The 26822-nt window shown below is 35.8% G+C and overlaps 4 protein-coding genes across 5 annotated transcripts; 2 read left to right on the forward strand and 2 right to left on the reverse strand.

Moving 5' to 3' along the window:
• The first annotated feature begins 1388 nt into the window (after positions 1–1388).
• On the forward strand, positions 1389–4170 carry LOC148931738 (protein kinase family protein / C-type lectin domain-containing protein). Its single transcript, XM_089063583.1, has 5 exons — positions 1389–1774; positions 1889–1952; positions 2268–2675; positions 2789–3359; positions 3436–4170. The coding sequence occupies exons 1-5, from the start codon at positions 1697–1699 to the stop codon at positions 3962–3964; spliced, it is 1650 nt and encodes a 549-aa protein (XP_088919709.1). The 5' UTR covers positions 1389–1696; the 3' UTR covers positions 3965–4170.
• A 323-nt stretch (positions 4171–4493) lies between these two features.
• Positions 4494–7477, reverse strand: LOC125206887 (allantoate deiminase). Of its 2 annotated transcripts, none has more exons than XM_089064053.1 (12): positions 7329–7477; positions 6770–6840; positions 6468–6571; positions 6301–6385; positions 6099–6215; positions 5915–6024; positions 5738–5843; positions 5575–5661; positions 5258–5500; positions 5040–5165; positions 4794–4952; positions 4494–4700 (listed from the first exon to the last, which is right to left on the reverse strand). In XM_089064053.1, the coding sequence occupies exons 1-12, from the start codon at positions 7399–7401 to the stop codon at positions 4572–4574; spliced, it is 1410 nt and encodes a 469-aa protein (XP_088920179.1). In that variant the 5' UTR covers positions 7402–7477; the 3' UTR covers positions 4494–4571. The 2 variants fall into 2 exon arrangements, with proteins under 2 accessions (XP_088920179.1, XP_088920180.1); XM_089064054.1 differs by lacking the exon at positions 7329–7477 and adding an exon at positions 7229–7289.
• A 4982-nt stretch (positions 7478–12459) lies between these two features.
• On the forward strand, positions 12460–14933 carry LOC148931739 (polygalacturonase QRT3-like). The gene is made up of 3 exons (XM_089064223.1): positions 12460–12812; positions 12882–13109; positions 13800–14933. The coding sequence occupies exons 1-3, from the start codon at positions 12645–12647 to the stop codon at positions 14793–14795; spliced, it is 1392 nt and encodes a 463-aa protein (XP_088920349.1). The 5' UTR covers positions 12460–12644; the 3' UTR covers positions 14796–14933.
• A 5386-nt stretch (positions 14934–20319) lies between these two features.
• On the reverse strand, positions 20320–21245 carry LOC148931740 (uncharacterized). Its single transcript, XM_089066210.1, has one exon. The coding sequence runs from the start codon at positions 21114–21116 to the stop codon at positions 20502–20504; it is 615 nt and encodes a 204-aa protein (XP_088922336.1). The 5' UTR covers positions 21117–21245; the 3' UTR covers positions 20320–20501.
• Positions 21246–26822: the final 5577 nt, after the last annotated feature.

A 26822-nucleotide genomic window follows, 5' to 3' on the forward strand; every position in this document is an offset into this window, starting at 1 on the left:
TGAGTGAATAGATGTTTGGATGAATGCAAGCAAGATTTTTTTTTTTTTTTTTACCGTTCACATAGCCCTTTTGTAAAGCACTTTCTTGATATAAGCATATAAACAGATTTACAGTCAAGATTCCGGTAAAAAAAACCTTAACTATCAGTAAGGATTATCAAGTAGGCCGACCCAGTGTAAGATATTGAATACAACAGATCTAAAATCCCCAAAATAGAATAAGTGATCAACAAAGTAAAATTGAACTGGGACGGAGGGAGAATTTATTGATATTTTGCTCATTTGTTGGTCATGATGAGTATATTTTAAAGCTGAGGGTTTAGGATTTAGGTTTCAAGGTTTGAGTTTTTAGTGTATAGGGTCACTATATTTAGGGTTTATCTCATACTCCTTCTGTCCCCAAAAAAATATACACTTTGGGTTCGACAGGAGTTTTAATGCAAAATTGGTAAAGTAAGAGAGAGGTAGAGAGAAAAAGTAATTAAACTATTGTTGGAGAATGAGTCTCGCCTCATTAGAGTAAAAAGAGTTTCTAAAATTAGAAAGTTGGAAAGTGCATGTTCTTGTGGGATGAATTAAAAAAGGAAAGAGTATATATTCTTATGGGACGAAGGGAGTATCATTTAAAAATAAAATATTGTATATGTGATTAATTATTTCATAGTACTATATATTATTGATCTATATTTATTATATATAATATATTTTTGTTTATTATTTTATATTGTTTCTAATTTTATTTAATTAATTTATAATCTAAATAAACAATATTTTGAAATTATTTTGATCCGTCCATAGCACGGGGATAATACTAGTATAAAATAAAAACTCATATTTAAAAAAAATTCAACTCACATCTCTTAAATTTTGTCATGGATAAAGTAAGATTTCTTTTGTGGACGAAAGAAGTATAATATCAACATGAGCGAAGCATAACTCAAGATCTTATGCCAATTTTAACATGAGCGAAGCATAACTCAAGTTCTGATGCCAATTTTAAAAAGCAAGAATCATGAGTCTGTTGGTATGATTGAAAAGTGAATTTTCTAAATAAAGAAAAGAAATTCGAATCACCACAAAAACCAAGTGATTTTCTATAGAAAAATGCATACTTTCTGCAGAAAACACACATTTTTATGTTAGAAAACCGTCCCCGTACCTAGATACTTAAAAAATTGTTTAGTAAACTGTTGAACTGAAAATTTAAAACCAACAAACAAGCAATGAGTTTTAATCAAAGAAATGCGGACCGGAAACCAAACCGGGTAACTCAATAAGACAGTTTTAATTCAAACCGAGAAGGCCGATTTCAGTTTAGGAACCGTAACAGTGATCGATGACGATCGACCCATCTACAATGAATCAGTTGAAAAATAGGCAACCGGGTCGAAATGACCCGGCACAGCAACCCACATTATAACGGGTACGGGTCGAGAATTAACTGCAGTTGTCAGAAAAGTCACCAACTTCAACTCCCTAGTCTACTTCTATCTTCATTTCTCTTTTAATGTCGAAACCCTAATTCCACTCCTCATCTCTTCTTCTGCTTCGCGCGAATTCACTCTTCGACATGAGCTGCGCCTCAGATCAGCCGCGATTATGTCGGTTTACATGCTTGCAATTAGCTCACCAGCTCTAATTTGTTGGATTTTTCTTTTGATTGCCGCTGATTCGATTCTGAAATAGCGAAAGCTTGATGGAATTCAAGCTCACAGTCCACGCACAGTCTCTCAAGCTGCTGATTTTATGCCTCTTGCTTCCGCTCGGAGCTTCGGTATACTCACTAATTTTGGCGATTCAGCTTATTATGCGTTTAGCTTGTTTGCTCACTTTGTTTCGCTGTTGTTTGATGAGTTAATGCTTTCTGTTCCTGTATCTGCTTTCGCAGGGCATCCACGATTCTGTTGCGGCCACTGTTATAGAGCCTTCTTCAAATCAAACTGAAATCAGAGGTTGGTCAATGTTTCCTACTTGGATCAGATCTTTTGATTTTAGATTGTATGCTATCTGATAGAAGAGCTAGATTGTTTAATTTGCTCGTGTATAATTCAGAAGCAGATCATATCGTTTTTTTTTTGTTTTTGGAATATTCATTTAGTAGTGTTGCTAGCTGCATTGGTAAAAAAGTTAGGAGTTTAAAGGTTACAGTCTTCGTTGGTTCTTACTAAGAGCTACTTAATCAGTCAATGTGTTTGTTCTCGTCTTCTTTGTATTTTGAAGAATTTTTCTTTCATTGTCATTTGATCTCCTATATCACTGCTTTTCAGTGCCATGCCCGTCTGGTTGGAGTATCAACCTAAGTGGGACAAAGTGTGTTAGATACAATGCAAGCAATGAATCGTGGGATGAATCCGAGAAGCAATGCATTTCTTACGGTGGGCATCTAGCAGCTGCTATGTCATTGCAAGAACTAAACGAGCTTCAGCAGTTGTGTAATGCCAGCTCTAGTGGTTGCTGGATTGGCGGGAGATTCATCAGTGAAGGTTGGAAATGGTCTGATAATACATCATACTTGAATTCATCTATCATGCCGACACAATCCGGTTGCACCAATCAGTCTTGCTTGAGCAGCAATGTGTCCAGTCTGTGCATGTTGGTGACGAATAATGGAAGTGCATCGCCCATGGCTCAAGGTTGCAATGGATTGCTTGCATCCCTATGCATGCTTGATTTGGGTATGTGATTCTTCGAGATAACTATCAGTCCATTCAGCTAGCTCTTTTAGTACTTATCTTGAAAATTTTCTAGAAGTATCGACAACTAACTTCTGAACCAATTTCAATTTCAGAAAATAAATGTCGTGGAATGCATTGCCACGAGGAATATCTTATCATCCTTGCTGTTGTGAGCGGTCTGATCTTTTTCACTACTCTGGCTGTTGTATTATGGCTTCTTGTATATCGACGTAATAAAAGGCGCAAAAGATCTCGCAAACTGTCCAATCCGGCAGAATTGGCATTAGTTACGCCACCATGGAAAGTGTTTACACGTGAGGAGCTCAAATCAATTACAAAGAACTTCAGTGAAGGGAACCGTCTGCTTGGTGATGCAAAAACTGGCGGAACATATAGTGGACTTCTACCTGATGGCTCAAGGGTAGCAGTGAAAAGGTTAAAAAGATCAAGTTTTCAGAGGAAAAAGGAGTTTTATTCTGAAATAGGACGGGTTGCTAGACTGCATCATCCAAACCTGGTGGCTATTAAAGGATGCTGTTATGGTCATGGTGATCGTTATATTGTGTACGAGTTCATTGCGAATGGACCTTTAGATAGATGGTTGCACCATGTTCCCAGAGGTGGGAGGACATTGGATTGGGCAATGCGAATGAAGGTTGCTACGGATCTTGCTCAAGGAATAGCGTAAGTGATAACTTGTGCTCCTGTAATTTAAACTTTTAACTTATTATTGAATAAATTATTTTCTGTTACTTAATAGGTTCCTCCATGACAAGGTGAAGCCACAGGTGGTGCATAGGGACATCCGCGCAAGTAATGTTCTTCTCGATGAAGACTTCGGTGCCCATCTCATGGGAGTTGGTCTCTCAAAGTTTGTTCCATGGGAGGTGATGCACGAGAGGAGAGTCATGGCTGGTGGCACTCACGGATACCTTGCTCCAGAGTTCGTCTACCGAAACGAGCTCACAACAAAGAGCGATGTATACAGCTTTGGGGTACTTCTACTCGAGATTGTCAGTGGACGCAGGCCTGCACAGGCTGTTGATTCTGTAGGCTGGCAAAGCATCTTCGAGTGGGCAACGCCGCTAGTGCAATCCCATCGCTATCTGGAGCTTTTGGATCCTGTGGTGACATCATCTTCTACCTCCGTGATTCCAGAAGCCGGAACTATCCAGAAAGTTGTGGATCTTGTATATTCTTGCACTCAGCACGTACCATCGATGCGCCCTAGGATGTCCCACGTCGTCCATCAGCTACAGCAATTGGCGCAGATACCTTCTTTGAAGTAAGTTCGGCTACAGCAGCTGGCGTAGCTACCTTGTTTGAAGTAAGCTCAATCCTCTTATATATGAAGTTGCTTCACATATTTTTAGAACAATATAGGAACTTTGCACTGATATTATTATATTGTACACTAACTTTGGTAGCTAGAATTGATTCAAGAATTTTAAGCTGATTTATGTGTTATAATGACGAGGGTTTCGTTTCCTTTTTACCGAAGTTTTTTCATGATATATCATATACACGTAAATTCGTAATGCCCTCTCGAAAGAAGGAAAGTAGGTCATCTTCGATGGCCATGGGACAGAGGGATTACATGCCCTCTCAACATGACAAATATGTAGTACTACAAAATTAATAAATTAGTCGTATTAGTGTCTTTATCAACTTTATCCAGTAGGAGCATCATAATTTTAGGTTAGCAATGATTTATGATTTACATTGAACAAATGCATTTTTTATTTTTATTTTATGAAATTTAGTTAACTAGATTTAATTATTAACAATGCATTTTTCATCTTTATGTCATGAAGTTAATTAGTTAACTATCATAAACCATTTCATCTCTGCGAACAAGTAATCACATTTGAATGATTCTAATAATACATGAATAATTCATTTATTTACATAACTTTCTAGAAATTCGAGGAGTGCCATTCCGGCAGCCCAAACATCATCGTTCAACACATGCTCCGCCGGAGAATGACTAACGCCGCCACGGCAACGCACAAACAACATCGCAACCTATTAAAACAGCCACCAAATAAATCATCAAACAACAAAAATGCAAAATCAAACATACATCTGAAATTAAATGGTACTACAAAAAAGCAGTACCTTAGTAAGATGAGACATGGCCATTGCATCATGCCCTGCTCCGCTCATCAACACGGGCATGTCGAATGACTCGTCACTCAACGGCCCGACAGCAGCATACGCTGCGGACCTGAGCTTCGAGCTCAACTCAGCGTCGCATGCCACTGCATCAGCATCGTGCTGAAAGTTTCCAAAACTCCAAATGAGCAACAAAATTGCTTCTAGGCATACAAGTATGATAAAGATTGGGGGGGCAAAAAATCGAACCTTCCGTTCAACGAGACACAAAACCGAACGCTTGTCACATATTTCGTGAATTCTGTTGGAAAACTCGTATATAATTGCTTCTCTTCCTAGATCGTCCATTGCCCGTATGTCAACTGTGAAGGTCACCTGTCTTGAATGAACAAAGACTATAACTCTTAAACTCATGTCAATGGCTGTAGCAGTGGAAACAGCAAAGTTTCAGCTCGTTGTCGACTTGCCTGGCCGGGAATCACGTTGCTTGCGCTTGGCCAGGTTGAGATCTCGCCAACAGTACAAACGAGCGATCCTGCTAGCGATTGTGCTGCTGATGATGCACACTGACCGTCGTAGGATAAAAAGCTCTCGGGTTGATTACAGAGACTCTCGAGCAATACAATCAGTTCAGCAGCTCCAGCCATAGGATCCCGTCTCATTTTCATAGGGACCGTGCCAGCATGCCCTTGTGTACCTTTCACCGTCACCTGCAAATCACGAAGACTACATATAAAAAGGATATCAAACGAATAACATGCTTTTGTAAAAAAAGCCTCATTACCTTCAACCGTGTCTGCCCTGCAATGCCTTTCACCAAACCAAGAGGAAGGCCGACGTTCTCAAGAACCGGCCCCTGTTCAATATGAACCTACAAAGCAGAAGATATATCAGCTACATGTCTACATAAATGGACTCTTGAATCCCGCTTGCTCTCGATTGTATACCTCGACATAGCCATACACAGATTCGGGGTCGAACTTGAGTTGCAAGAGATTCTCCTCGGAGATATCAATGGAGTTCATTTTCAACGCACCTTGCACTGTTACACCACTGGAAGTGTCATATATGGTTAGAGAATTCCGAGATTCTATCAAACTAACTCCTTGGTTAGTGACACCGACCTTTTATCGTGCACTTGCAGCGTTGAAACGGGTAACACACCAGCAATGGCTGCACTTCCTAAGAAGGTAGATTGAAACCTAACTCCTTCCTCATCACTAAATGCAATAACCTGAAAAAGTAACGATAAAAAACAATCAACACCTCATCACCTCAGAAATCCCAATCCAACGTAAATCTTGCTACCTCCACCGGTCGTGTAAGGTTTCCAAGCATTCCTCTGATTTTCAACACTTTTAACGCAGACAATGCAGTGATGATTCCCAGCGCTCCATCGAACACTCCAGCATCAATAACTGTATCCTACATGAGGTAAAACAATCTACTCTACTGAATACAATCATCAAATTTACACTATCAAAGAGTGTCAAGTGCAAAGTTGCTTCACCAAATGAGAGCCGATTAACAGAGCTTTCTCTCTCGGATTTAGCCCTTCATGCCGACCATGCACATTCCCCATTTGGTCCACCCACCTAGAGAAAGGAAACACAGATGTCAACAAAGTACATTGAGACATGGCGATAAAATCGTAGAAGAAGGCTTCTGAATGCCTACGTCTCCAATCCCGCATCCTCCATCCATCTCCTAATAAGGTTTCCTGCTCTCACAGAAGCTGCAGACTGGAAAGTCCTCTCAAGAAATCCTTCCGAATCACTCACCTACAACCCCAAAATCCACAAGCTAATTACAATGCTCTATAAAGTGAAAGACACATAGATCCTCAAGCTAATTCAAGAGGCAATTCACTGACTGATGATCAAGTGAAATCGGAACGTTATCCATACCACATTTCAACTTCTATCGCTCCATAAACATTCTTTTTTCACTTGCTCATGAAAGAAAGTTCGAATTCGTACCTTTCCAAGCTCAAAAAGCCTTGCCACTGCCTCATCCTTTAGTATCTCCGAATGCAAAAGTTTATTCTCTTCTGCATATTCAACACATAATATATAATTGTTCCAAAATATCTCAAATAACTGCAACTTTACTTCAAGGGCAACACTCTGAACTCAGATTATCAAGTGCAACTGAATTGCATCCACGCATCATCGACATCAAAACAATTTGAATTCAACATCACCAATTTCAAACACATGAAATTAAAAAACTAACTTAGATTTCATGACTTCTTCAAGCTCAATAATACTTCCAGCAACTAAATCCATCAACATGAGTTAGCGCAAATACATGAATCAAGTTTCAAACACAATCCTAATCCAATTCACAAATCTCCAGCTCTCCAAGCTCACAATCACAAATGCGCCGATTCACAATAATTAATCAAAAAAATAACAAAAAGCGAATTAACAAGCTACCAATTAACAATCAGTAGAGCTCATTTCTATCGAAGAAGGCGTTGATTGCGATTTAGGAATCAGAAATGATGAGCGAGAAGAAGCAGCAGAAAATGATTACCAGAGAATCCGTTGGCAGAGGCGGATACTAAAAGGAGGAAGAGAGAGACGGAGAGAAGCGGAATCGACGGCATTGGGAAAAGAGGGATTGGAAGCAGAAAATTTAAACACGGAAATGGATTGAATAAAAAGGTGGTGGAATTGTGAGGTCATGACGCCCAAGCGATTTTGTTGGCTGCTTGGCTTTCTGCCTCGTGACTGTATGTCTCTTCTTGGGGAAAGTGGGGCCCACTTGATACTCAGCCCCCTTAATTTTTTACGCTTTAGTGCGTGTAAATCATTCAATTCCATAATCATTTCCCTCGAGTTTCTGTTTATTTTTGTTTTACTTCCATAGTTCTACGATCACAGTCATGTTTTATCATTTTTATTATACTCCCTCCGTCCACCAAAATTTGTCTCATTTCTCCATTTCCGGCTGTCCTCCAAAATTTATCCCATTTCACTTTTACCATTTTGGGTAGTGGTCCACTAACTCATTCCTAATCACATTTTATTATAAAATATATAAAAGTAGGACCCACAATCCACTAACTTTTTCAACTCACTTTCTATTACATTTCTTAAAACGCGTGCCCGGTCAAACCGGGACGAATTTTCGTGGACGAAGGGAGTAAATAGTAGTAAGTAGATCTTTCATTCCACTTATTTATTTCACCTATATTTTATTATAAAATCAATATATATATATATATATATATAAGTGGATCCTTATTCCACTAATTTATTCAATCCATTTTCCTTTACTTAAATCACACTAACTAAATAGGATTCTTATTGCGGGATAAAAGGAGTAACTTTTTTTAGTTTTGTATTGATGGTAGAATCAACGAATGTAGTCAAATTCAGATTATTTTAGGCACTTTTCAAAATTTGGTATAAAATTTTTAAAATCAAACGTTTATAATATTTTAATGATGAATATTGAATAGTGAGAAATCATATGTTAATGACTTATGTGATGTAGTACTAGAATATTAGTAATAGTATTTCTTTAATTCGATTGAGAATTTCCATTCAGTCAAGCTTGAGAGGTCAAAATGGTCTTTACCTCATTAAAATGGGAGATTCATCGGAATCATGAGCGATGAATAAACAAAGCAATATGGTAGGGGGGCCACTCTGACTCTTCTCATGCAAATGTGGAATTTGTTTTATTTAAAGTACAATTCGACATTTTCATTTAAACTAAGTACTACTCCACTATGGAATTCATTGTCACACCACTAATTATTAATCCAATATTTTATTTTTATATTATCTATTTTTTATTTTCATTCTTCCTATAAAAATATGAGCATTTTTATTACAACTTATATTACTATGGTCCACAATTACAACTCATTAAATACAGTGAGTTCCTCTATTCACTAATACTACCTCCATCTATCAAAATTTGTCCAATTTTTCCATTTCCGTCCGTCCCTCAAAATTTATCCAATTTCACTTTTACCATTTTTGGTATTGGACCTCATATTCCACTAACTCATTCATACTCACATTTTATTATAAAACTAATATATAAAAGTAGGATTCACAATCCACTAACTTTTTCAACTCACTTTCCATTATATTTTTTAAAATTCATGCTGGGTCAAAGTTGGACAATTTTTGGTGGACGGAGATAGTACTATTACTTTAGCTTCTTTAACTATCCTTTTTTTCATTTATCTTATTGCTAATTGTGCATTAATTTTCATGTCATTTCAATTGTGTATATTTTATGGATAGATGAAATATTATTCATGATTCCTAGGTGTAAGCCTACACTCAAATCGCGCTAGCCATATGCCTCAACGAAAACCATGGTTTGCCTATAAACATATTTTCGTTGGAGTTTGGAATTTACAAATAATCCCCTTTAAATTAATAAACATGAGTTCTATTATTATAACCAGTGAGATTTTTTCCAATTTACGTAAATGAAATTGTTACCAATTTTTCATAGCATAAGTAATCTGAATCCCAACTCAGAATATAATTCTACCATAGAAAACTCAACTCAACTCAACAATAAGACTTCGAAGATGAATTAAGATAATATTTAATTATAGTAAGTACTACCAACGATAAAATCAATTTTCTCTTTATTTCTTTATTTATTTATTGATGTGACCAAACACAACCAAAATACAATTTTATTTTCCATGCCTTGAGACAAGAGACTTCTAATTGTAAGAGTGTAACACTCAAATTTATGATTAATAAATACAAATAAAAGTAAATTAGTCTCCTCATATCAAATGAATTGATGAACCAATACTCGTTAGACAGTGACACAGAAAATATGGATTTAACTATTATTATAATGTTTTGGACATCGATTGAATACACACTTTTGATAATTTACATAAACTTACAATAAAAAAGATATAGATTTATCATCCACTATAATACAGTGAGACTCTTAAACCTTTAGTAGTATGATACACTGGTATACATATATTTGTAATATAAAAAACGATGTATTTCTCTATTGATATGACCAAACACAACAAAATACATTTTGTTTTCGATGGCATGATGAGATAGACATATTTCTACTACTATACATTATAACAGTAACACTAAAATATAGCGTATATATTTTATAATAGAAAATCTATGTAAAAATTAAAATGATCGTGTATTGACATCAAATTTATTTTAACACAGCCTTTAAATTTTCTATTTTATTAAGGCCCAGTTCAAATGTAAATTGAATATGCATAAAGCCCACAAAATTAAGGGCTACAGGCCCATAACATCAAGATTTAGTGAAACAAAATAAAATTTTCTCGGCAATATTCATGATTAATATCCATACTACTATAATAATGCTTTTCTTTCATCCAATGTTAATTTGGTTTGTAAAAATATTATCTATCAAGTATGCATATGCCTTTTAAATCATCGATACTAACTTATTAGTGTGATATACAATTATACATGCTATATATACTCTAACTCTAGGATATATTAATATGGCACATAAAATCATGGGTTTAGAACTTTAGATATATCTCATTTTCTTGACTGGCCTAATTCACCTGTAATCAATTTTTCCACACACTATACTTTTCCTATTTTGTCTACATTTATTCTAATTTTGTCTTATCACATTTTTTTCGAACAAATTGCCCTACATAAACAAATTGAACTATATCTCACAAGTTACAACATAAAAATAAGAAGATAAAAATTCGTGGGTGAATTGACGTAGTGATAATATGCTAATATCTGAGACCAAAGATCTTGAATTCGAAACAAAACCTTTAAATTTATATTCGTTTATCTATAAAAAAAAATCACTTACAAAGCAGACACACGTTATATTGCAACGGCATAAAATATTGAAATTGTCCCATATTAAGTTTGTTTCATTGCATAATAAATTCTTCTGACCTAAATATAGTTTGGTTCCCTTTAATTAAATAGAATGACTGCGCCAGATTTACAAATGTTGCATGCAACAAATAAATACTGTATTTATTTATGTTTATATTTGAAAAAACATCATCTATATATACAGAGTATTTTCTATTTTTACCTAAATTGGTATATATGTGAGGTAAAATTCAAACTACTTATTTAAATTGGCTATAAATTCTTTGGAGGCAGTTGAGGAGTTGAAAAATACTCAACTAACATACTATATAAAGCCATTAATTACCCTCTACACTTTATATTTTCACCTGCCACTTAAAACTTTTTATTTCTCCAATTCCATAAAGCAAGAAATAAATGAAATAATAAAACATATTGTGGTGAATAATGCATCGAATCGTTGCGTTAGGACATCTAACTTCCTAATATAGTATGACCATTTCTCATATTGTGATGTCAAGTAAAATGACCAATTCAAATCACAATAAAACTATAGTTCAAATCACTTTATCGAAATTCGACTTCTAATTTCAACTCAATTTAATAGTAACACAATTGATCTCAAAGTCTTTTACTTTCTTCTTATTTCAAAGTACAATTAATAATTTCTAAGATAAGTTCTAATGTAGAAACAAGCAAGAGAAAACTTCAAATAGAAGCCAATTGAAACTAGAAAGTAAAGAATCACCAAACCAACAATTATGGTGGGCTTGATGACTCAACAATCTTTGAGAAATGAGGAAGTACTCGATTAATTGTTGAAGTAATATTACTTTTCCTTTGGAATACATATACCTTACATACATGTCAAACTTTGCTAGGACCACTTAATTACTTTACCAGGAAAACTAGTTAGCCACTTTTATTTTACCATGTCATTAATTAGTCTAATAGTAACTTGCTGACTAACGCCGTTTAAGACTATGATTTATTAGTTGTTTATTATTTTGCAATTTTTATGTTTCTTATTGATTATAGTTATCTCATTTTTTTAGTATAAGAAGTTTGCAAATAACGATAGGATTAATAATTAATAATTTTAATTAAAATAATTTATTGATTTTTAAAAATCTAAATTTTAAAATTAAATCTAATATTGAAATAAAAAATAAAGTGAAGGATCGCAAAGGGAAGAAGAAGATAATTTTGAAATAATATCAGATTTAGTACATTATTGAAATAATATCATATTGTAATAGTTAAAATGTGAAAGACGAAATTGCCCAGCAGCCCAAAAGTGCATTTTCGAAAACAAACTGTGCAAAATGACTAATTTTGAAATAACCCTTAGTCTAGAGACTAATGGAGATATTTTTAAAGTGCAGAAATTATTTGTGAGATGAACTCATAGTCCAAAGACTGTTTTTCATGTATTTCACTTTTTTTAGTATTAGAAAAAGTACTCTCTCGACTATAAAATAATGATCCATTTTGACACAACGCACACTATTTAAAGACAACATTGATATAGTATTTCTTTATATGTAGGTGGATCTACAATGGACTAAATTATTACGCTCACATTTCACTATAAAATCATATAAAAACAAAATTGATATTCCACTTATATGTTTACCACTTTCCTAAAGTCCAACGATTTTTAAAACTTGAACCGAGTCAAAAGTTTCTTTAAATTCTAGACGGAGGGAGTATATGTAATTGCATTTAAGTACCCACTGTGGTAAAATATCACCAGAGTCATAAAAATTAGGCAGTTTTAAGTTTGTGTCAAATATTAGAAAGAAGCATTGAATGATTATACTATCTAATTCCATAAAATTCACCAAGAATCCAACATCAAAAGAGAGTGAGGCCTCCTTCTTTCCGTGATTTAAAATCAATTCGCCATATCCTCTCTCTATCTCTTTTTCTCTCTATATATACCTCCACAATTTTATCCCACATTGACAAACAACGAAACGACGCAGTTTGTCCAAAATCCGACATAAACATGGGAGCTTCGATCACAGCTATCATAATACTCCTCTTCGCCGCCTCCATCCACGTGTACGGCTACCATAGGCCCGTTGAGTTCTCGCGCAAGCGCGACCACCTGCACCGAATGCAGGGGATTCTGGAGAGGCGCAGTCTTCAACAAGAGGCGCCTCGTTCACCTTCGGTAAGTCTTATAGTAACGATACGGCGCCGTTTTGGGAATGTTTAACGTTTTTTACTGCGGTTAGTGTAGGGCCCGGTTGTTTATCACGTGACGGCTTACGGTGCGGACCCGACGGGGCGGAACGACAGCACGGATGCGGTGCTGAAGGCGATCAGCGATGCCCTCAACGGCCCCGGGAGAGGGGTGTTGTTTGAGGGCATCGTTAATCTTGGCGGTGCTCGGGTTGATCTCGACGGTGGAAATTACTTGATCAGTCGTCCGCTCTTGTTTCCTGTCTCCGGTAGAGGGAACTTAGCTGTAAGTTTCGATTTATCCTTGCGTTAAGACGAGTCACTTTAAACACCAAGTTTGGATTATCTTGTGTTAAAACGAGTAATTTTAAATTAAAATTTTGTTCGTTAAATAAAAAACTAAAAATAGAAATACAAGGGTCCTAGATTCGATTCGTGATCTGTAGTTGAACGTTTGAGAGCTATTGATTTTGACAATTGATGTAGTTTGGTTGAAATGTTTTGTTTTTTTAGAAAATGATTTTATTTCTAGATGAAGTGTTGACATTATATGCATGACCACTTTTTCATTGCAATATTTATGAGTGGTAATTGCACATAAATGCCTTTACTTTCATTCAATTCGATTTTGCATGTTGAATAAAATTGTACTGGAGTAGTAAAAATCAGGAAAATTGGTGAAATTTTATCGAATTCAGTTTAGTCTAAAAAGCTAAGAATAATGTTTTATATTTAGAGTTTTCGTTATTTTGACAATCCACTTATATGTCAGACTAGTTGAATATTTGTTTTGATATAAAATTCGTGGTTTTTCCGACTGATAAAAATTAGAGATAAATTAGAATTTGACTAAATTTCATGAGTACTTTTTTAAACAATTAACTAGCAAAGATTTCACCTCTGAGAACATTGCATTGTTTTTAAATTAACGACGAATTAGTATCATCGTGACATCATCTTGATTTTGTTGTAATAGATTCACGGGGGCTCACTCACGGCATCAAACAACTTCTCAAACGACGGCTATTTACTCGACCTATCATCTCCCTCAAATTCCACATACAACTACGAGTTCATAACCCTACGCGACCTCCTCCTCGACTCCAACTACCGAGGCGGCGGAATCCGGATAACAAACTCCCTCCGCACAACCATCGACAACTGCTACGTCACTCGCTTCAACACCACCGGGATCCTCGTCCAGGGCGGCCACGAGACCTACATCCGCACCTCCTACCTCGGCCAGCACGTCACCGCTGGCGGCGACTCCGGCGAGCGGTCCTTCTCCGGCACGGCGATCATCCTCGCCGGAAACGACAACACCGTCTCCGACGTCGTGATCTTCTCCGCGCAGACCGGGATCCTCGTCACCGGCCAGGCGAACCTCATCTCCGGCGTCCACTGCTACAACAAGGCCGCCGGATTCGGCGGCGTCGGGATCCACCTCCGCCTCCCCGGCCTCACGCAGACGCGGATCGTCGATTCGTACATGGATTACACCGGAATCGTCGCCGAGGATCCGGTGCAGCTCACCGTCGCCAACACCTTCTTCCTCGGCGATGCCTTTATTCTGTTTAAATCGGTGAAAGGAGTGATGAGCGGCGTGAATGTCGTCGATAATATGTTCGCCGGCGGCGATAGGGGGATCGAGATCGTGCAATTGAAGGGGAATTTCGGGGAAGTGGATCAGGTGGCGGTGGATCGGAACGCGGTGAAGGGGATGGCGGTGAAGACGACGGTGGCGAGGGCGAGCGTGGAGGGCGAGGGGCCGTCGTGGACGGCGGATTTGGGGGCGGCGCTGATTTTCCCCAATTTGATTAAGCAGGTGCAGTATACGTTTATCAGCGATGCGGCGTCGTTTCCGAGGCATTTTGTGAGGAATGTTTCGGATAATAAAGTTGTGATTCAGTCCGACGTGGCGGTGCCGGCGAGGGTCTACGTCACGGCGGATCAAGGCGGGACTTATTTGTAAATAAATTGTTTTTAAATTTATTCGTTTTAAGCCCTTTCCTAATTGGTAGGAGAAAATTGGGGGCTTGCATCTCTAGTTCTCTACCCTCGGGGGTGAAATTTGGAAAAAATTATGAAATTTGATCAAATTTTAGTTCAATTTTCATTGAAAATCTAACCAAAAAAGGATGAAGATTAGATTTATTTGAAACTGGAGTCTCTTGTATTGAAAAGAATCAATATGTATAATATATTGTGGGTGTGTTTCAACTAAACGATAAATGAATTGACGATATCGTTTATACAATGCATTCATCTTTACATTATGTTTCGACGAGAATAGCTAATTGGAAAATTGTTGAAAACTTTGAAATGTGTTCAAATTTTGGTTTGTTTTTCAACTCTAAATACTAGCAAAAAGTTATGAAGTTTAGATTTGTTCGAAACTGTATTTCGTTGAAACGAGTCTTGTCACTTATGTACTTGGAATATTGTTTATGTTTATCGACTAAATGATGTTGTACTATGCACACATATGATTACTGATTGGCATAGTAGCTACAATTCACTAAAAGTTTTCACCATGAGATAATTATTAAAAAGTGCGAATTTCACGATTCGTCGAATGAACTTGAATTATACTTCACGATATTCCCAACAATTTGCCATATTTTATCTATATTAATTAGTTCAATTTTAAATTATTCATTGCGGAAGATTGAAATTAGAATCTAGATGGTCAAAATTATTAAAAGAGCAAAATGAATTTCAACTTGTTGGTTGTTTACCAACAAACATCATTCAAGAAACAGAACCAAGATGTAACGAATTGAAAGTAATTTATTGTGATTTAGCACTATTAGGTGAACAATGTCATTGGTTGTATAACGTGATTCGTCATCCGTGCATTTATATATTGAATCTGTTACAGACGTTGGCAATATCTATTTTTCTAGAGATTTGTAAGTGAGTTGAGGAATTATGAATATTAATTTATAATTATGCCAGATTCTTCTCTCTCTCTCTTCTTTTTTTTGAGGAAATGGTTTAGAAACTGCTTCAAAAGTGTGATTTCAGACCCAATATACAACCTAAGCCCAAATTAAAACTTTTATTTAGGCCCATATATGAGTGGAGGATATGTAAGTGCCCAATATGAGTCCCAAACTCTAATAAAGTTGGCACTTTACTTTTTCCCAAGTCCAAAAGTAGTCGGAAAATCAAAAAACCACTTTGGCAACTAACCTACTTTCTAGTTTCAGAGGGTTTTCTTAATTAAAAACATAAAAAGCTAACATTACTGAATTTTCAATTCTTTTAAATAATCAATTTTAGTTTCCCAATATTGATCCTTCACAAATTTAACTTTAATTTTGACCTAATTTTAGTCTCTGTCCCACGATGTCACACTTGTGGGACGACGCGAGATTTTAGAAGGTTTTGTTTTGTGTGTTAAATGGAGAGAGACAATATAATTTTTGTATTTATGTGCGTGAGAACTTTTTCCAAAAATAGAAATGTGACATCTTTTGTGGGACAAACTAAAACGGAAAGTGTGACATCTACTATGGAGCGAGGGAGTACATTTTTATAAACTTTAAAAGCAATCTAAAAGATCACAACTTTATATCATGTGTTATTTTCTAATCTAAATTGAACAAGACATTTTCAGTAAAACGTAAACGTATTTTATGTGGACAACTGTATAACATTTGTGATATTTTACACCGCTAAAATTCATGGCAAGTAGAACAAAAAAGCAACGATGATTTAGTTGTGTTGAGTAGGATAAAGTGTTACACATGCCAATACGATTAACCCACCATGAGAAATATCACACAAATATAAAGTTTGTGATTATTAGACCTTACCATACTTGAATCAAAATTCATAATTCTAAGAACCAATATCCCTTTCAAATTAAAGCTTATAAGCTCATCCAAATACCATCTAACATGAAAATGCATATATCCAAACCCTTATCTCTTGTGTCCTTATACAAAGACAAACATATATGGCAATCAACTAAGCATGCATCATACCCCACAAGTAATTCCACCCCAATCCCAACCACACAATATATCTCTTCCATTATTCCATATTCCCCTCAAAATTCACAAACCTCCCCACAAAAATGTCCCAACCCCCAACCCCCCACCCTCCCAAAATCAACCTCAACACCGCCGTGATCATCGCCGCGGCCGCCTGCGCCTTCCTCTGCGCCGTCGGCCTCCACTCCACGCTCCACCACTGCCTCCAGCGGGCTCTCGCGGAGCCCGCTGGCTGGCTCCCCGCTGCCCGGGGCCTCAGGAAGAGGGACGTCGCGGCGCTGCCCACGTCGCTCCATCGTCCCTCTTCCTCGGGCCTGGCCGGGTGCGCGATCTGCTTGGCGGATTTCAGCGACGGAGAGAGCGTGAGAGTGCTCCCGAAATGCGGGCATGGATTCCATTCCGCTTGTGTGGATAAATGGCTGCTGTCGCATTCGTCTTGTCCTGTTTGTAGAGTTTGTATTGCGACATCGGTTTGATTTGTCGTAGGTTGTTGTGACTGGTGAGGAGTACTCTGTTACTCCCTCCGTCCCGCTTTAGCAGTCCCATTGACTTTTCTGCACTCGTTTTATAAAAATGATAATAAATAGTTAAAGTGGAAAAATAATAAAGTAAAAATGAGAATAATGTAGATAAGACTCTTCTCTATATTATTCTCTTTTTTACTTTATTATTTCTCCACTTTAACTATTTATTATTATTTTTACAAAACGAGTGCAGAAAAGTCAATGGGACTGCTAAAGCGGGACGGAGGGAGTAATAGTAATGTGATGTTGACTGTTCTACTAATCAATTATGCTTGAACTAATTTCACATATGTATACAACGAGACGTGAACCGTTGCTATCTTTCTTAAGTTGTTAACTCTTTTAACTCATCAATACAGTGTCTTAAAATGTCAATACGATTTAATACATTGTATTGTGTTGACATTGATATTTAAAATGTCAATACAAATTTGCGTTGACATTTTAATGTGATCGTGTTGACGTTAATTATACATTGCGTTGATGAGTTAGTAAGTTAACAATTTAAGAAAAATTAGCATTATAACTCACCCCTTTATACGCAACAATAGATAAATTAATTAGGTTATTCACTTTTAATTCAAATACATAAATTAGGATATTATTCACTCGTTTACTTAATTAAGATTAGAATTTAATTAATACAATAGACTTATACTACTAACTAGAAGTAGAATTTTCGAACTTTTATGTAGGTGAGATCTAGAATAACTTTTTATCAGACAAGAAATTCTTTAGTTTTTTCCAATTGAGCTGTGTAAAGAGAATTGTTCCTGTATTGGTATGACATGCACATGGTTATTGAAACTAATGGATTCACCAATTGCATTTTATCAAACACCGGATACAAAATAATCCATCCTTCCTAGAAAGTTTGTCACTGATAAATAGTGCATCGGTCACGTTTTTTCATTTTCATATATCCCACAAAATTTTTCACATTTCATCTTTTATCATTTTTTATAGTGGACCATATATTCCACTAACCCATTCTCACTCACATTTTATTACTCCCTCCGTCCTCCATTAACAGTCACAGTTTGACCGGACACGAGTTTTAAGAGATGTAAAGAAAAGTTGGTTGAAAAAGTTAGTGGAATGTGAGACCCACTTTTTTATGTTGGTTTTATAATAAAATGTGAGTGAAGTGAGTTAGTGGAATGTGGGACCTACTACCATTTATGGTAAAAATGAAGTGTGACTCTTAATTGGGGACAGACCGAAATGAAAAAATGTGACTCTTAATCGGGGACGGAGGGAGTATAATGGAGTACTAATATAGTACTCCCTACGTCCCGCTTAAGATGATACATTTTCCTTTTTTGGTAACTTTTTCTTTCCAATTAATACACTCAACCACTTTTTCTCACTCCTATTAAAATATCATTCTTTCTTTATGTCTTTACTTTAATACTTACATCCACTTTCTCTCTCTCCAATTAAATATTTTAACCAATAACTCCTAAAATCTCATGCCGGCTAAATAATGTGTCATCTTAGCCGGGACGGAGGGAGCATAAAAATATGACTCATATTCTACTAACTTTCTCAACTCACTTTTCATTGCATTTTCTTAAAATATGTGCTCAATCAAAATGTGACAAAATTTATGGGATGGAGGTAGTACGCACTACGCAACAAATAAATTCATTAACTGTTGTCTTAATATGCTCAACACACAATATATATTATGAATTATACTATATTATCGTATATAATTTCTAACTAATAATGTCACATAAATTGAGCGGCAAATTAAACAACGTCGTTTATTTAATTAATTACTAGATTAGTGTAGAATCCATTAATTGTCTTGATTAAACTCTACTAATGAGTTAGTTTTTGTGGGCGATTTGTGACTCTAAATAAGAGTTGGTTCGGCCTCTTAGACTTTTTGGGTCGGCCTCTTTGGATTGGGCTAGAACTTGTCTTGATGTAAAATAATGATTCAAGATTTCTATTTACATCACTTTGGCAAAGATGCTAGATTTTCATCAAGGCCATTTGTTCACAAAGATTCGTTTTATTTTAAAATTTTCTTATTTTAAAACGAGTATATATATTACCAAGTTCATAAGCACCAAAACTAAACCGTTGCACCACAGTCATAATATTAATTAGTTTTTAATTAAAAAATATCAATAATTTATTAAATAGAATCGTATTAGAGTTTATGTAGTTTGAGAGAGAGAATGACACGATTTTTATAGAAAATATTTTGGAAAACGGTATTGAAAGCACATGTAATTTATATGAACATAAATAATTCGACCACACTTATAGTTAAGCTAAACAACATGCAACGCACGTGTAAATTATACTACTATGAAGATAAATAATTGTTGACAATTATTTATACAATGCGCCAAGGCAGTTGAAAGGGATGGATGGAAGGAAGATATACAAAAAAGTAATTTATTCCACAAAAATGCAGAAAAAGAATCAACAAGAATATCATACTATGCTTGTTTGATATCTTCTTATTCAACATCTTACGCAAACTCATGCATTCACATCCAAGAATTTCGGTGCAAATATTTATCATAATATACTCCATGATATACATACACAAGATAATTGAATAAATAATACTAGTATCCAAATAATGTCTCATATATACAGTTCATATTTCACTTACCTTTTTAATCAGTTCCCCTCATATTTACTTCACTATAACCTTTTTAAATCAATTTCCCTCATATTTACTAACCTATTTGAATACTCTCTCGTCCGCCAGAAGTCATATTTCTTGTCGGCATGAATTTTAAAATATGTTAAAAAAAGTGGATGCAAAAAAGTTAATAGAATATTAGTCTCACTTCTAAATATTACTATTAGTTTTAAACGAAATGTGAGTAAAATGTGTTAGTGAAATGCGAAACCCTATTACCATTTATGGTAAAAGTGAATCGAAACTCTTATTCGGAGACAGATTAAAATGTAAAACGAGACTCCTCTTCATGGACGGAGGGAGTGTTACTATTCATAATATTCTCATAAACACAAAACGATTACATACAAATGCCATATATATTGATGTACAATAAAACACGAAACATAACACAAACTATCCGAACCGGCCAACGAACCTAGTCCTACCGATTACAAGTAAACAGCTTGTGCTCGACATACGACGCCGTATCACGAAAACCCTTAATACCCCCAAAGCTCACGGTCCACTGCTCCAGCCAGCACCGCGTCACACCCTCCACCTCCCGCCGCCATCTCCCGCCCCCAAAATCCATCCTCGGACACATCAAAATCCCCATCACAAGTCAACGCATGATCATTTCCATCGCTTTGACTCGAAACAATCAATTGATCTTCATCAAATTCCACACGATCTCGATCATTAGCAGCGGAATCGTCGATTTTCCCGCCAAAAGGGAAGAATCTTCGATCAGATTCCCCAAGATTCCGATGCACGGGATAGAAGCTCCGCTGCTTGAAGTTCAAGTTGATCGGGCCCTTGTAGGCCCGGAGCAGCGGGCCCTCGCTGTGGCGGCCCGTGAACTGCTGCACCAGGGCCCGAAAGTTGCCGGGGTCTGCGGCCAGGAGCGTGGTGGCCGGGGCCTTCTTGGAGGGCCTCGGCCGCGCCTTCCTGGCTGAGGCCTTCCCCACACGGCCTCTCGGGCCGGGCCCGCTGCTTCGGGCCGGGCTGGGGGAGAGGCCGGGCGGCTGGAATGGATCGTCGAGAAACAGGTCGGGAATGGTGGCGGCGATGATTTCATCGAAGCTTTGCTCCCAAAATTCTTCGGAGGCTTGCATGTTTTAGTAATTTGGGGGATTAAATTGGATTTGACTAATTACATGTTTAAGGGTGGTGAGAGATGTATTAATATGAGTATATGTGTGGTGTTTTCTTGGGAGGAAAGGAAGTGTGAGCCTTAGTTAAATACTAGGGTGATGATGTTAGAGTTTGGAAGAGAGAGATTAATAAGGTCCACGTCAGCATGAAATATGTACAATTGAGAGTTAAGGTGTAGTTTTAGGGTACTTCCAAGAAAAAAAATCATGCTTATCTCGAGTTATTTCATATCATTTGATGCAATAAACTATAGTCCCGATTAAGACGTCACGCTTGTTGGATGACACAAAATTTTAAGAACTGAAGTATTATTAGTACTATGTCGATCTCAATAAAGATACCAATTTCTGAATGACATAAGATTTTATGCAGTACTTCCTCCGTCCACCATTAATAAACCTAGTTTGACTCGGCTTGGATTTTAAATAATATAATAATAGGAAGTGAGTGAACAATATTCCTTCCAAATTAAAAAGAAAATTGTATCATCTTCGTAGGGACAAAATGACTACTCCTACATGATAGAGAAAATATAACTCAATACATTAATAAAGAGAGAAAAGAGTAATTAGAGTATTGATCAATATATACATAGAGAAATTGTAAGTTATTACATTAGTTATGGATTATTGTTTAAAAAAATGAAAATACGACATTTTTATGGGATATATATCAAAAGGGAAATTGGATATTTATTTTGCCGGGGATTGGTGCTGTTGGAGGCTAGCCTTCAAGACGAGTAATTTTATGTGGCACTATCTCGAAACTAAGTACCTGGTTAAGTCTTTCCAATCGAATAACATACATAATAAATAGTTGTACAGGTTGAAATATGTGGAAGCATTTGGTGGATTAATTAGTGTATGTTATACTCTATAATTAAACGACTTAATTATTACTCTCTTTGTCCACCATTTAAAGAACCATTTTGTCATTTTGGATTGTCCACGATTTATAGAACCATTTACATTATTCCACTTTTAATACGTGAACCCCGCATATAAAATTAATACTCTAAATGGGTTCCACATTCTACCCATCTTCTCCTTTTATTTTTCTTCACAAAGTCAAACAAATTCTTAAAACTCGTATCAAATTAAAAAGACTTTTTAAATGGTGGAGGAGGGAGTAACATTCAAAGTTGACCAAGAAAATTCTAGTCCAGTTATACGGATAGGAGATTAGTTTAATGGAATTAATTACATTGATCAATTATCAAAACTTAATTAAACACCCATCCAGTGATCCAACAGATTTGTCCATGTACACAAACAAGATAACGAATTTAATTTATTTTCTTAGTCATGTAATGGAATTTTTACAAAATTGAAGAACTCAAACAATTAAAACTTTTTCTAAATAAAATAGTTCTAGTTATTTGTTATTATTAATTAATTATTCTCTAATGGAATTGGTGTTTGCTTGTACTAGTATATAGGCTTTGCCTTTGCTCGTTTATTGTGGGTGTCTACTTTATCTTGAATTGTTTTTACATAAATTGCAATCACATCTTTTGTTTTGTTATAAATATTTTCGACTATTAAACGACATCGTGTCATTAATAAAACAACTTTACTTTGGATATTTGCATAACACAATATCTTGGATGAGAAAAAGTAAAGACTAAAAGCGTCAAAATTGATTAAACATTTCAAACCGCGTGTTTTCGGACTATATTGGCCTGTTTGTTTCTTTTCTTGTCTTTTTACTCTTTTGTCAAAACGTGAATTATATAAATATATAAATAAATTAAAACTATATTACAAATTTGCAAGTAATAAAGGAGCAGAAACTGAAAATACGAATGATTAAAACTAGTTTGTAAAAGACTATTGTTTATGTGTATTTGATTTAATGAAGAATATTAATTAATTAACAAGTAGAACATAGTATTAATTAATTAGTTGCAAATATAAATGATGGATTTTGTGTTGGAATAATTGAGTAAACAATTACATAAAGCTTTCTATGATGATTAACCGAGAACGACGGAGAAGGAGTAGAAAACTGTAAAGCGGAAGCGTACCTTGATCCATAACGAATTGAACGGTTGAATTGCTTTGCAGCGGCAATGGATCTTCCAAACGATCAGAGACATTCTTTGCAATAGTTTGCCGAGAGAATACATAGATATCGAATGTTCTTCTGACGTCTGGGGACCATAGCCCTAGCCTATATTTATATTAATATAAACCCCTTTATTTTCTATTCGGTCCCTCATCAAATAGAAAATCACTTTATGGTATCTACACTTATTTCTATAACAATTAAATACACTTTAGCCCAAACCTTAATCTTTATTGGATCACTTTAATTGGGCAACTGAAAGATAGCCATACACATTATATTAGTCATGTGGAAGCCCAAATTTCCAACAATCCCCCACTTGGGCAACACATGACACCAAATAAATGTGTACAAACCGAATGAGCGCTCAAAAGTGTTATCACATAGTGTATTTTACGAATAATCTTATTATCAACCATATCGACATAGGACTAAAGGGGCAGTCACCATATTTTTTCATGATTAAACCCATCAGTAATCACATATGCAAATATAATCAACAATAGATCAATTATGGAGTGTAGCATAAAAATTTCATGTAAGGGGATCATACATGCCTATTTCCAACTGGTCCTCCCAAATTGAGATCAAACCAAAAATAATGGACAAAATATAATAGTTTATTTCTGCAGAGAATAACATGAGTTTTATAACTACATGTTCAAAACACAATATAGAGAAATAACCTAAACTACTCCCACTGAACGGAAGTACCCTTAAACAACATAACACCCATTTGGGCTGCACGCCCATAAAAGACCTTGGGTGATATTCCCTTAATGATTGGATTTGTAATCATCAAATCCATTGCTTATGCTCTATATGTATTTATCCATTCCGAAACAGGAAGCTCCTGTTGTTTTAGAATATAATACTGCAGAGTTATTGTCACAACATAACTTAAGTGGTCTTTCAATACTTTGACAATATGCAGCCTCATGACATATTTTTGCAGTCATATTCAATTACTAGATGCCCCAAAACAAGTTACGAATTTTGTTGTCATGGCATAGTAGCTACAAGTGTATGCTTAGCACTTCTCCACGAAACGGCTTCACAGCCAACAGACACACGTAAACTAAAATGGATCCTTTAATGTATTGGCATCTAACAGATCAGAATCAAGATACCTAATGATCTCTCCAAATGATCTGATTTTCTGTATGCGAGCATGTAATGCTTAGTTCTCTATAAATATCTCATAACCCGTTTTGTTGCTTCTTAATGATCCATACCGGATTAATGAGATATCTGCCCAACATATTAACAACATAAACCAAATTGGGTCTAATACATACTTAAGTACACATTAGGCTCCCAATCGCCGAAGCATATGGAACCTTCTGCATTTTCTAAATCTCAAGATTTATCTTAGGGCACTGAATGAGACTATGTATGTCTCCCTTAGTCATAGGGGTATTTCTTTACTTGCAATTATGCATCTCAAATACTTTAGGCACCTTTTCACTATATCCCTTCTGTGACAATCAAAATTATTTCTTTCGATTCCAAATACAAAAGAGGATGCATTTACTCCCACTGAACTTGTGATACACACAACCATTAATAGCATTCTTTCTGAATCCAAATGAAAGAACTACTTCATAAAATTTGTAGTACCATTGACGAGAGTCTTAATTGAGGTTGTTAAGATTGACTTTAAATGAGGTTCTTAATCTGCTTCTTCTTCAATTATAGTAATTGATACCTAAACATTGTCAGAAGCAGTAGTAGGTGCCGATACAAACACCTCCTCAAAAATAATGTCACTTATTAAATTCTTCCCCCCAAACTCAACATCCTCAAGGAATACTATATTTCTCATCCCAAAAAATCAGTTCCTTTTGTGGGATCCTAAAATTTAAAAAAAAACCCCTAAATTTTTCTGGATGACTAAAGTGAGAATATATGCTATAGTCTTTAATGCCTCTCCCTAAAGCGAATGCAACAAGGAAGAATGATAGATCATACTCCTTCACATATCTTTAAGAGTTTTATTTCGTCTTTTAGCTACACCACTCATGCTGAACGATCCCAACATGGTGTACTAAAGGACGATCCCATACTCTTCCAAATAGAGGACAAAAGGTCTTTGACATTGTTCACCTGAGTATTCATTTCTGTCGTATTCACCACCACATCCAGATTTGGCTTTTTAAATGCCTCTGTTGAGTTGGAGTTCAACATCAGCTCTGAATATTTTGAACTTGTCTAGAACCTCAGACTTTTGATTGATTAAATATAGGTACCCATAATGAGAACAGTCGTATATGATTGATATAAAATATTGTTGAACACTCCAAGAAACCGAAGGGAATGAACTACAAATTTCCGTATATATCAATTCTAAAACGTATAGCTTTATTGGTACCTAATTTCTTATGTTTGGTCTGCTTTCTTTCGATGCATTGAACACACAAATCAACATCTGGAAAGATAAGTGTATTCAATATAATATCTGACACAAGTCTCACAATCCTTTATTTTGAGATATGACCTAAACACTTGTGCCATAAATTACCAAATTTTCATTACTTAATTTTCGCTTAATCCATTTGATTCAATATGTAAAGCTTTTGAATATGAAGTAACATAATTAAGCATGTAAAGATTGTCATGTCATATGCACTTAAGCAAACAGTGCCCACAATACTGGAATTATTTGAAGGAAGAAACTTACTATTTTTGAATGAACAAGAAAAACCAAATTTGTCCAAAGCAGAAATAGAAACCAAATTCAGTCTAAATGACTGTATAATAAAGTATCCTTCAAAACCAGAATAATTCCAGTTTTTAATAACAATCTACAATGCCCAATAGTCTCTACTTCCACCGATTTGTCATATCCCACATAGATGTATCTTTCACCATCAATTGACTTTCGGTAGCTCAGACAGCCTTGCACTGATAACCTTATGTGAGTAGCAGCACCAGAATCTACCCACTAAATATCATTAGGGACTAAATCCAAATTAACTTTAGAACATACCAAAACAAGAATTGTAACTTCATTTGCACGCCATGCGTGATATTTACAATTCTTCTTTTTATATCCATGTTTACCACAAAAGAAACAACTATCATGTCCTTATGTTGTTACCTTTGTGATGAACCTTTATCCATAGCAGCATTCTCAATACACTTTTTCTTAATGCCCTTTACTTTATTTCTTGAGAAACTGACCAGATGTGCAACACCAAATGCACAAACAAGTCTTTAGAATTCAAGCTTAAGTGAAGCAACATGAGACATTTTTATAATGTGCTCCCTTATGTTTCCTTGCCCTTACACTTTATTGAGATCAAGCATGCTTGTCTCAGCCTTAATGTTTTTCACAAAACGTTCCTTAAGTTTAGCAAGATATTCACTGGCCTTAGTGATATACTCAGATGCAGTGCCTCGAAAGGCTTCTAGGATGCTAAACCCAATGATCAGTAGACTTACACGATTCGAGTATTCCTACTTCTCGCAGTTTCTCCTTTGATAAGAAGTACTTCGTCCGTAGGAGAAGTAGGTTGCTCAATCCTTAGCGCGTAATCCAGATCCATGCAACCCAGAGCAATCAAAATATAATCTTTACAATCCTTAAAATTTGACCC

The sequence above is a fragment of the Salvia hispanica genome, chromosome 2, assembly GCF_029641045.1.
Source record: "Salvia hispanica isolate PSC_SH4W2 chromosome 2, Shi_PSC_v1, whole genome shotgun sequence".
Taxonomy (NCBI): domain Eukaryota; kingdom Viridiplantae; phylum Streptophyta; class Magnoliopsida; order Lamiales; family Lamiaceae; genus Salvia; species Salvia hispanica.

Excerpts from the sequence above, each read along its gene's own strand:
- LOC148931738 (XM_089063583.1), top strand. The coding sequence starts at position 1,697 with ATGGAATTCAAGCTCACAGTCCACGCACAGTCTCTCAAGCTGCTGATT. Across the intron at positions 1,775-1,888 it reads TGCTTCCGCTCGGAGCTTCG|GGCATCCACGATTCTGTTGC; the intron begins GTATACTCACTA and ends CTGCTTTCGCAG. Across the intron at positions 3,360-3,435 it reads GATCTTGCTCAAGGAATAGC|GTTCCTCCATGACAAGGTGA; the intron begins GTAAGTGATAAC and ends GTTACTTAATAG.
- LOC125206887 (XM_089064053.1), bottom strand. The coding sequence starts at position 7,401 with ATGCCGTCGATTCCGCTTCTCTCCGTCTCTCTCTTCCTCCTTTTAGTA. Across the intron at positions 6,216-6,300 it reads TGTTAATCGGCTCTCATTTG|GATACAGTTATTGATGCTGG; the intron begins GTGAAGCAACTT and ends TACCTCATGTAG. Across the intron at positions 5,662-5,737 it reads CTGTGTATGGCTATGTCGAG|GTTCATATTGAACAGGGGCC; the intron begins GTATACAATCGA and ends TCTGCTTTGTAG.
- LOC148931739 (XM_089064223.1), top strand. The coding sequence starts at position 12,645 with ATGGGAGCTTCGATCACAGCTATCATAATACTCCTCTTCGCCGCCTCC. Across the intron at positions 12,813-12,881 it reads AGGCGCCTCGTTCACCTTCG|GGCCCGGTTGTTTATCACGT; the intron begins GTAAGTCTTATA and ends CGGTTAGTGTAG. Across the intron at positions 13,110-13,799 it reads CCGGTAGAGGGAACTTAGCT|ATTCACGGGGGCTCACTCAC; the intron begins GTAAGTTTCGAT and ends TTGTTGTAATAG.
- LOC148931740 (XM_089066210.1), bottom strand. The coding sequence starts at position 21,116 with ATGCAAGCCTCCGAAGAATTTTGGGAGCAAAGCTTCGATGAAATCATC.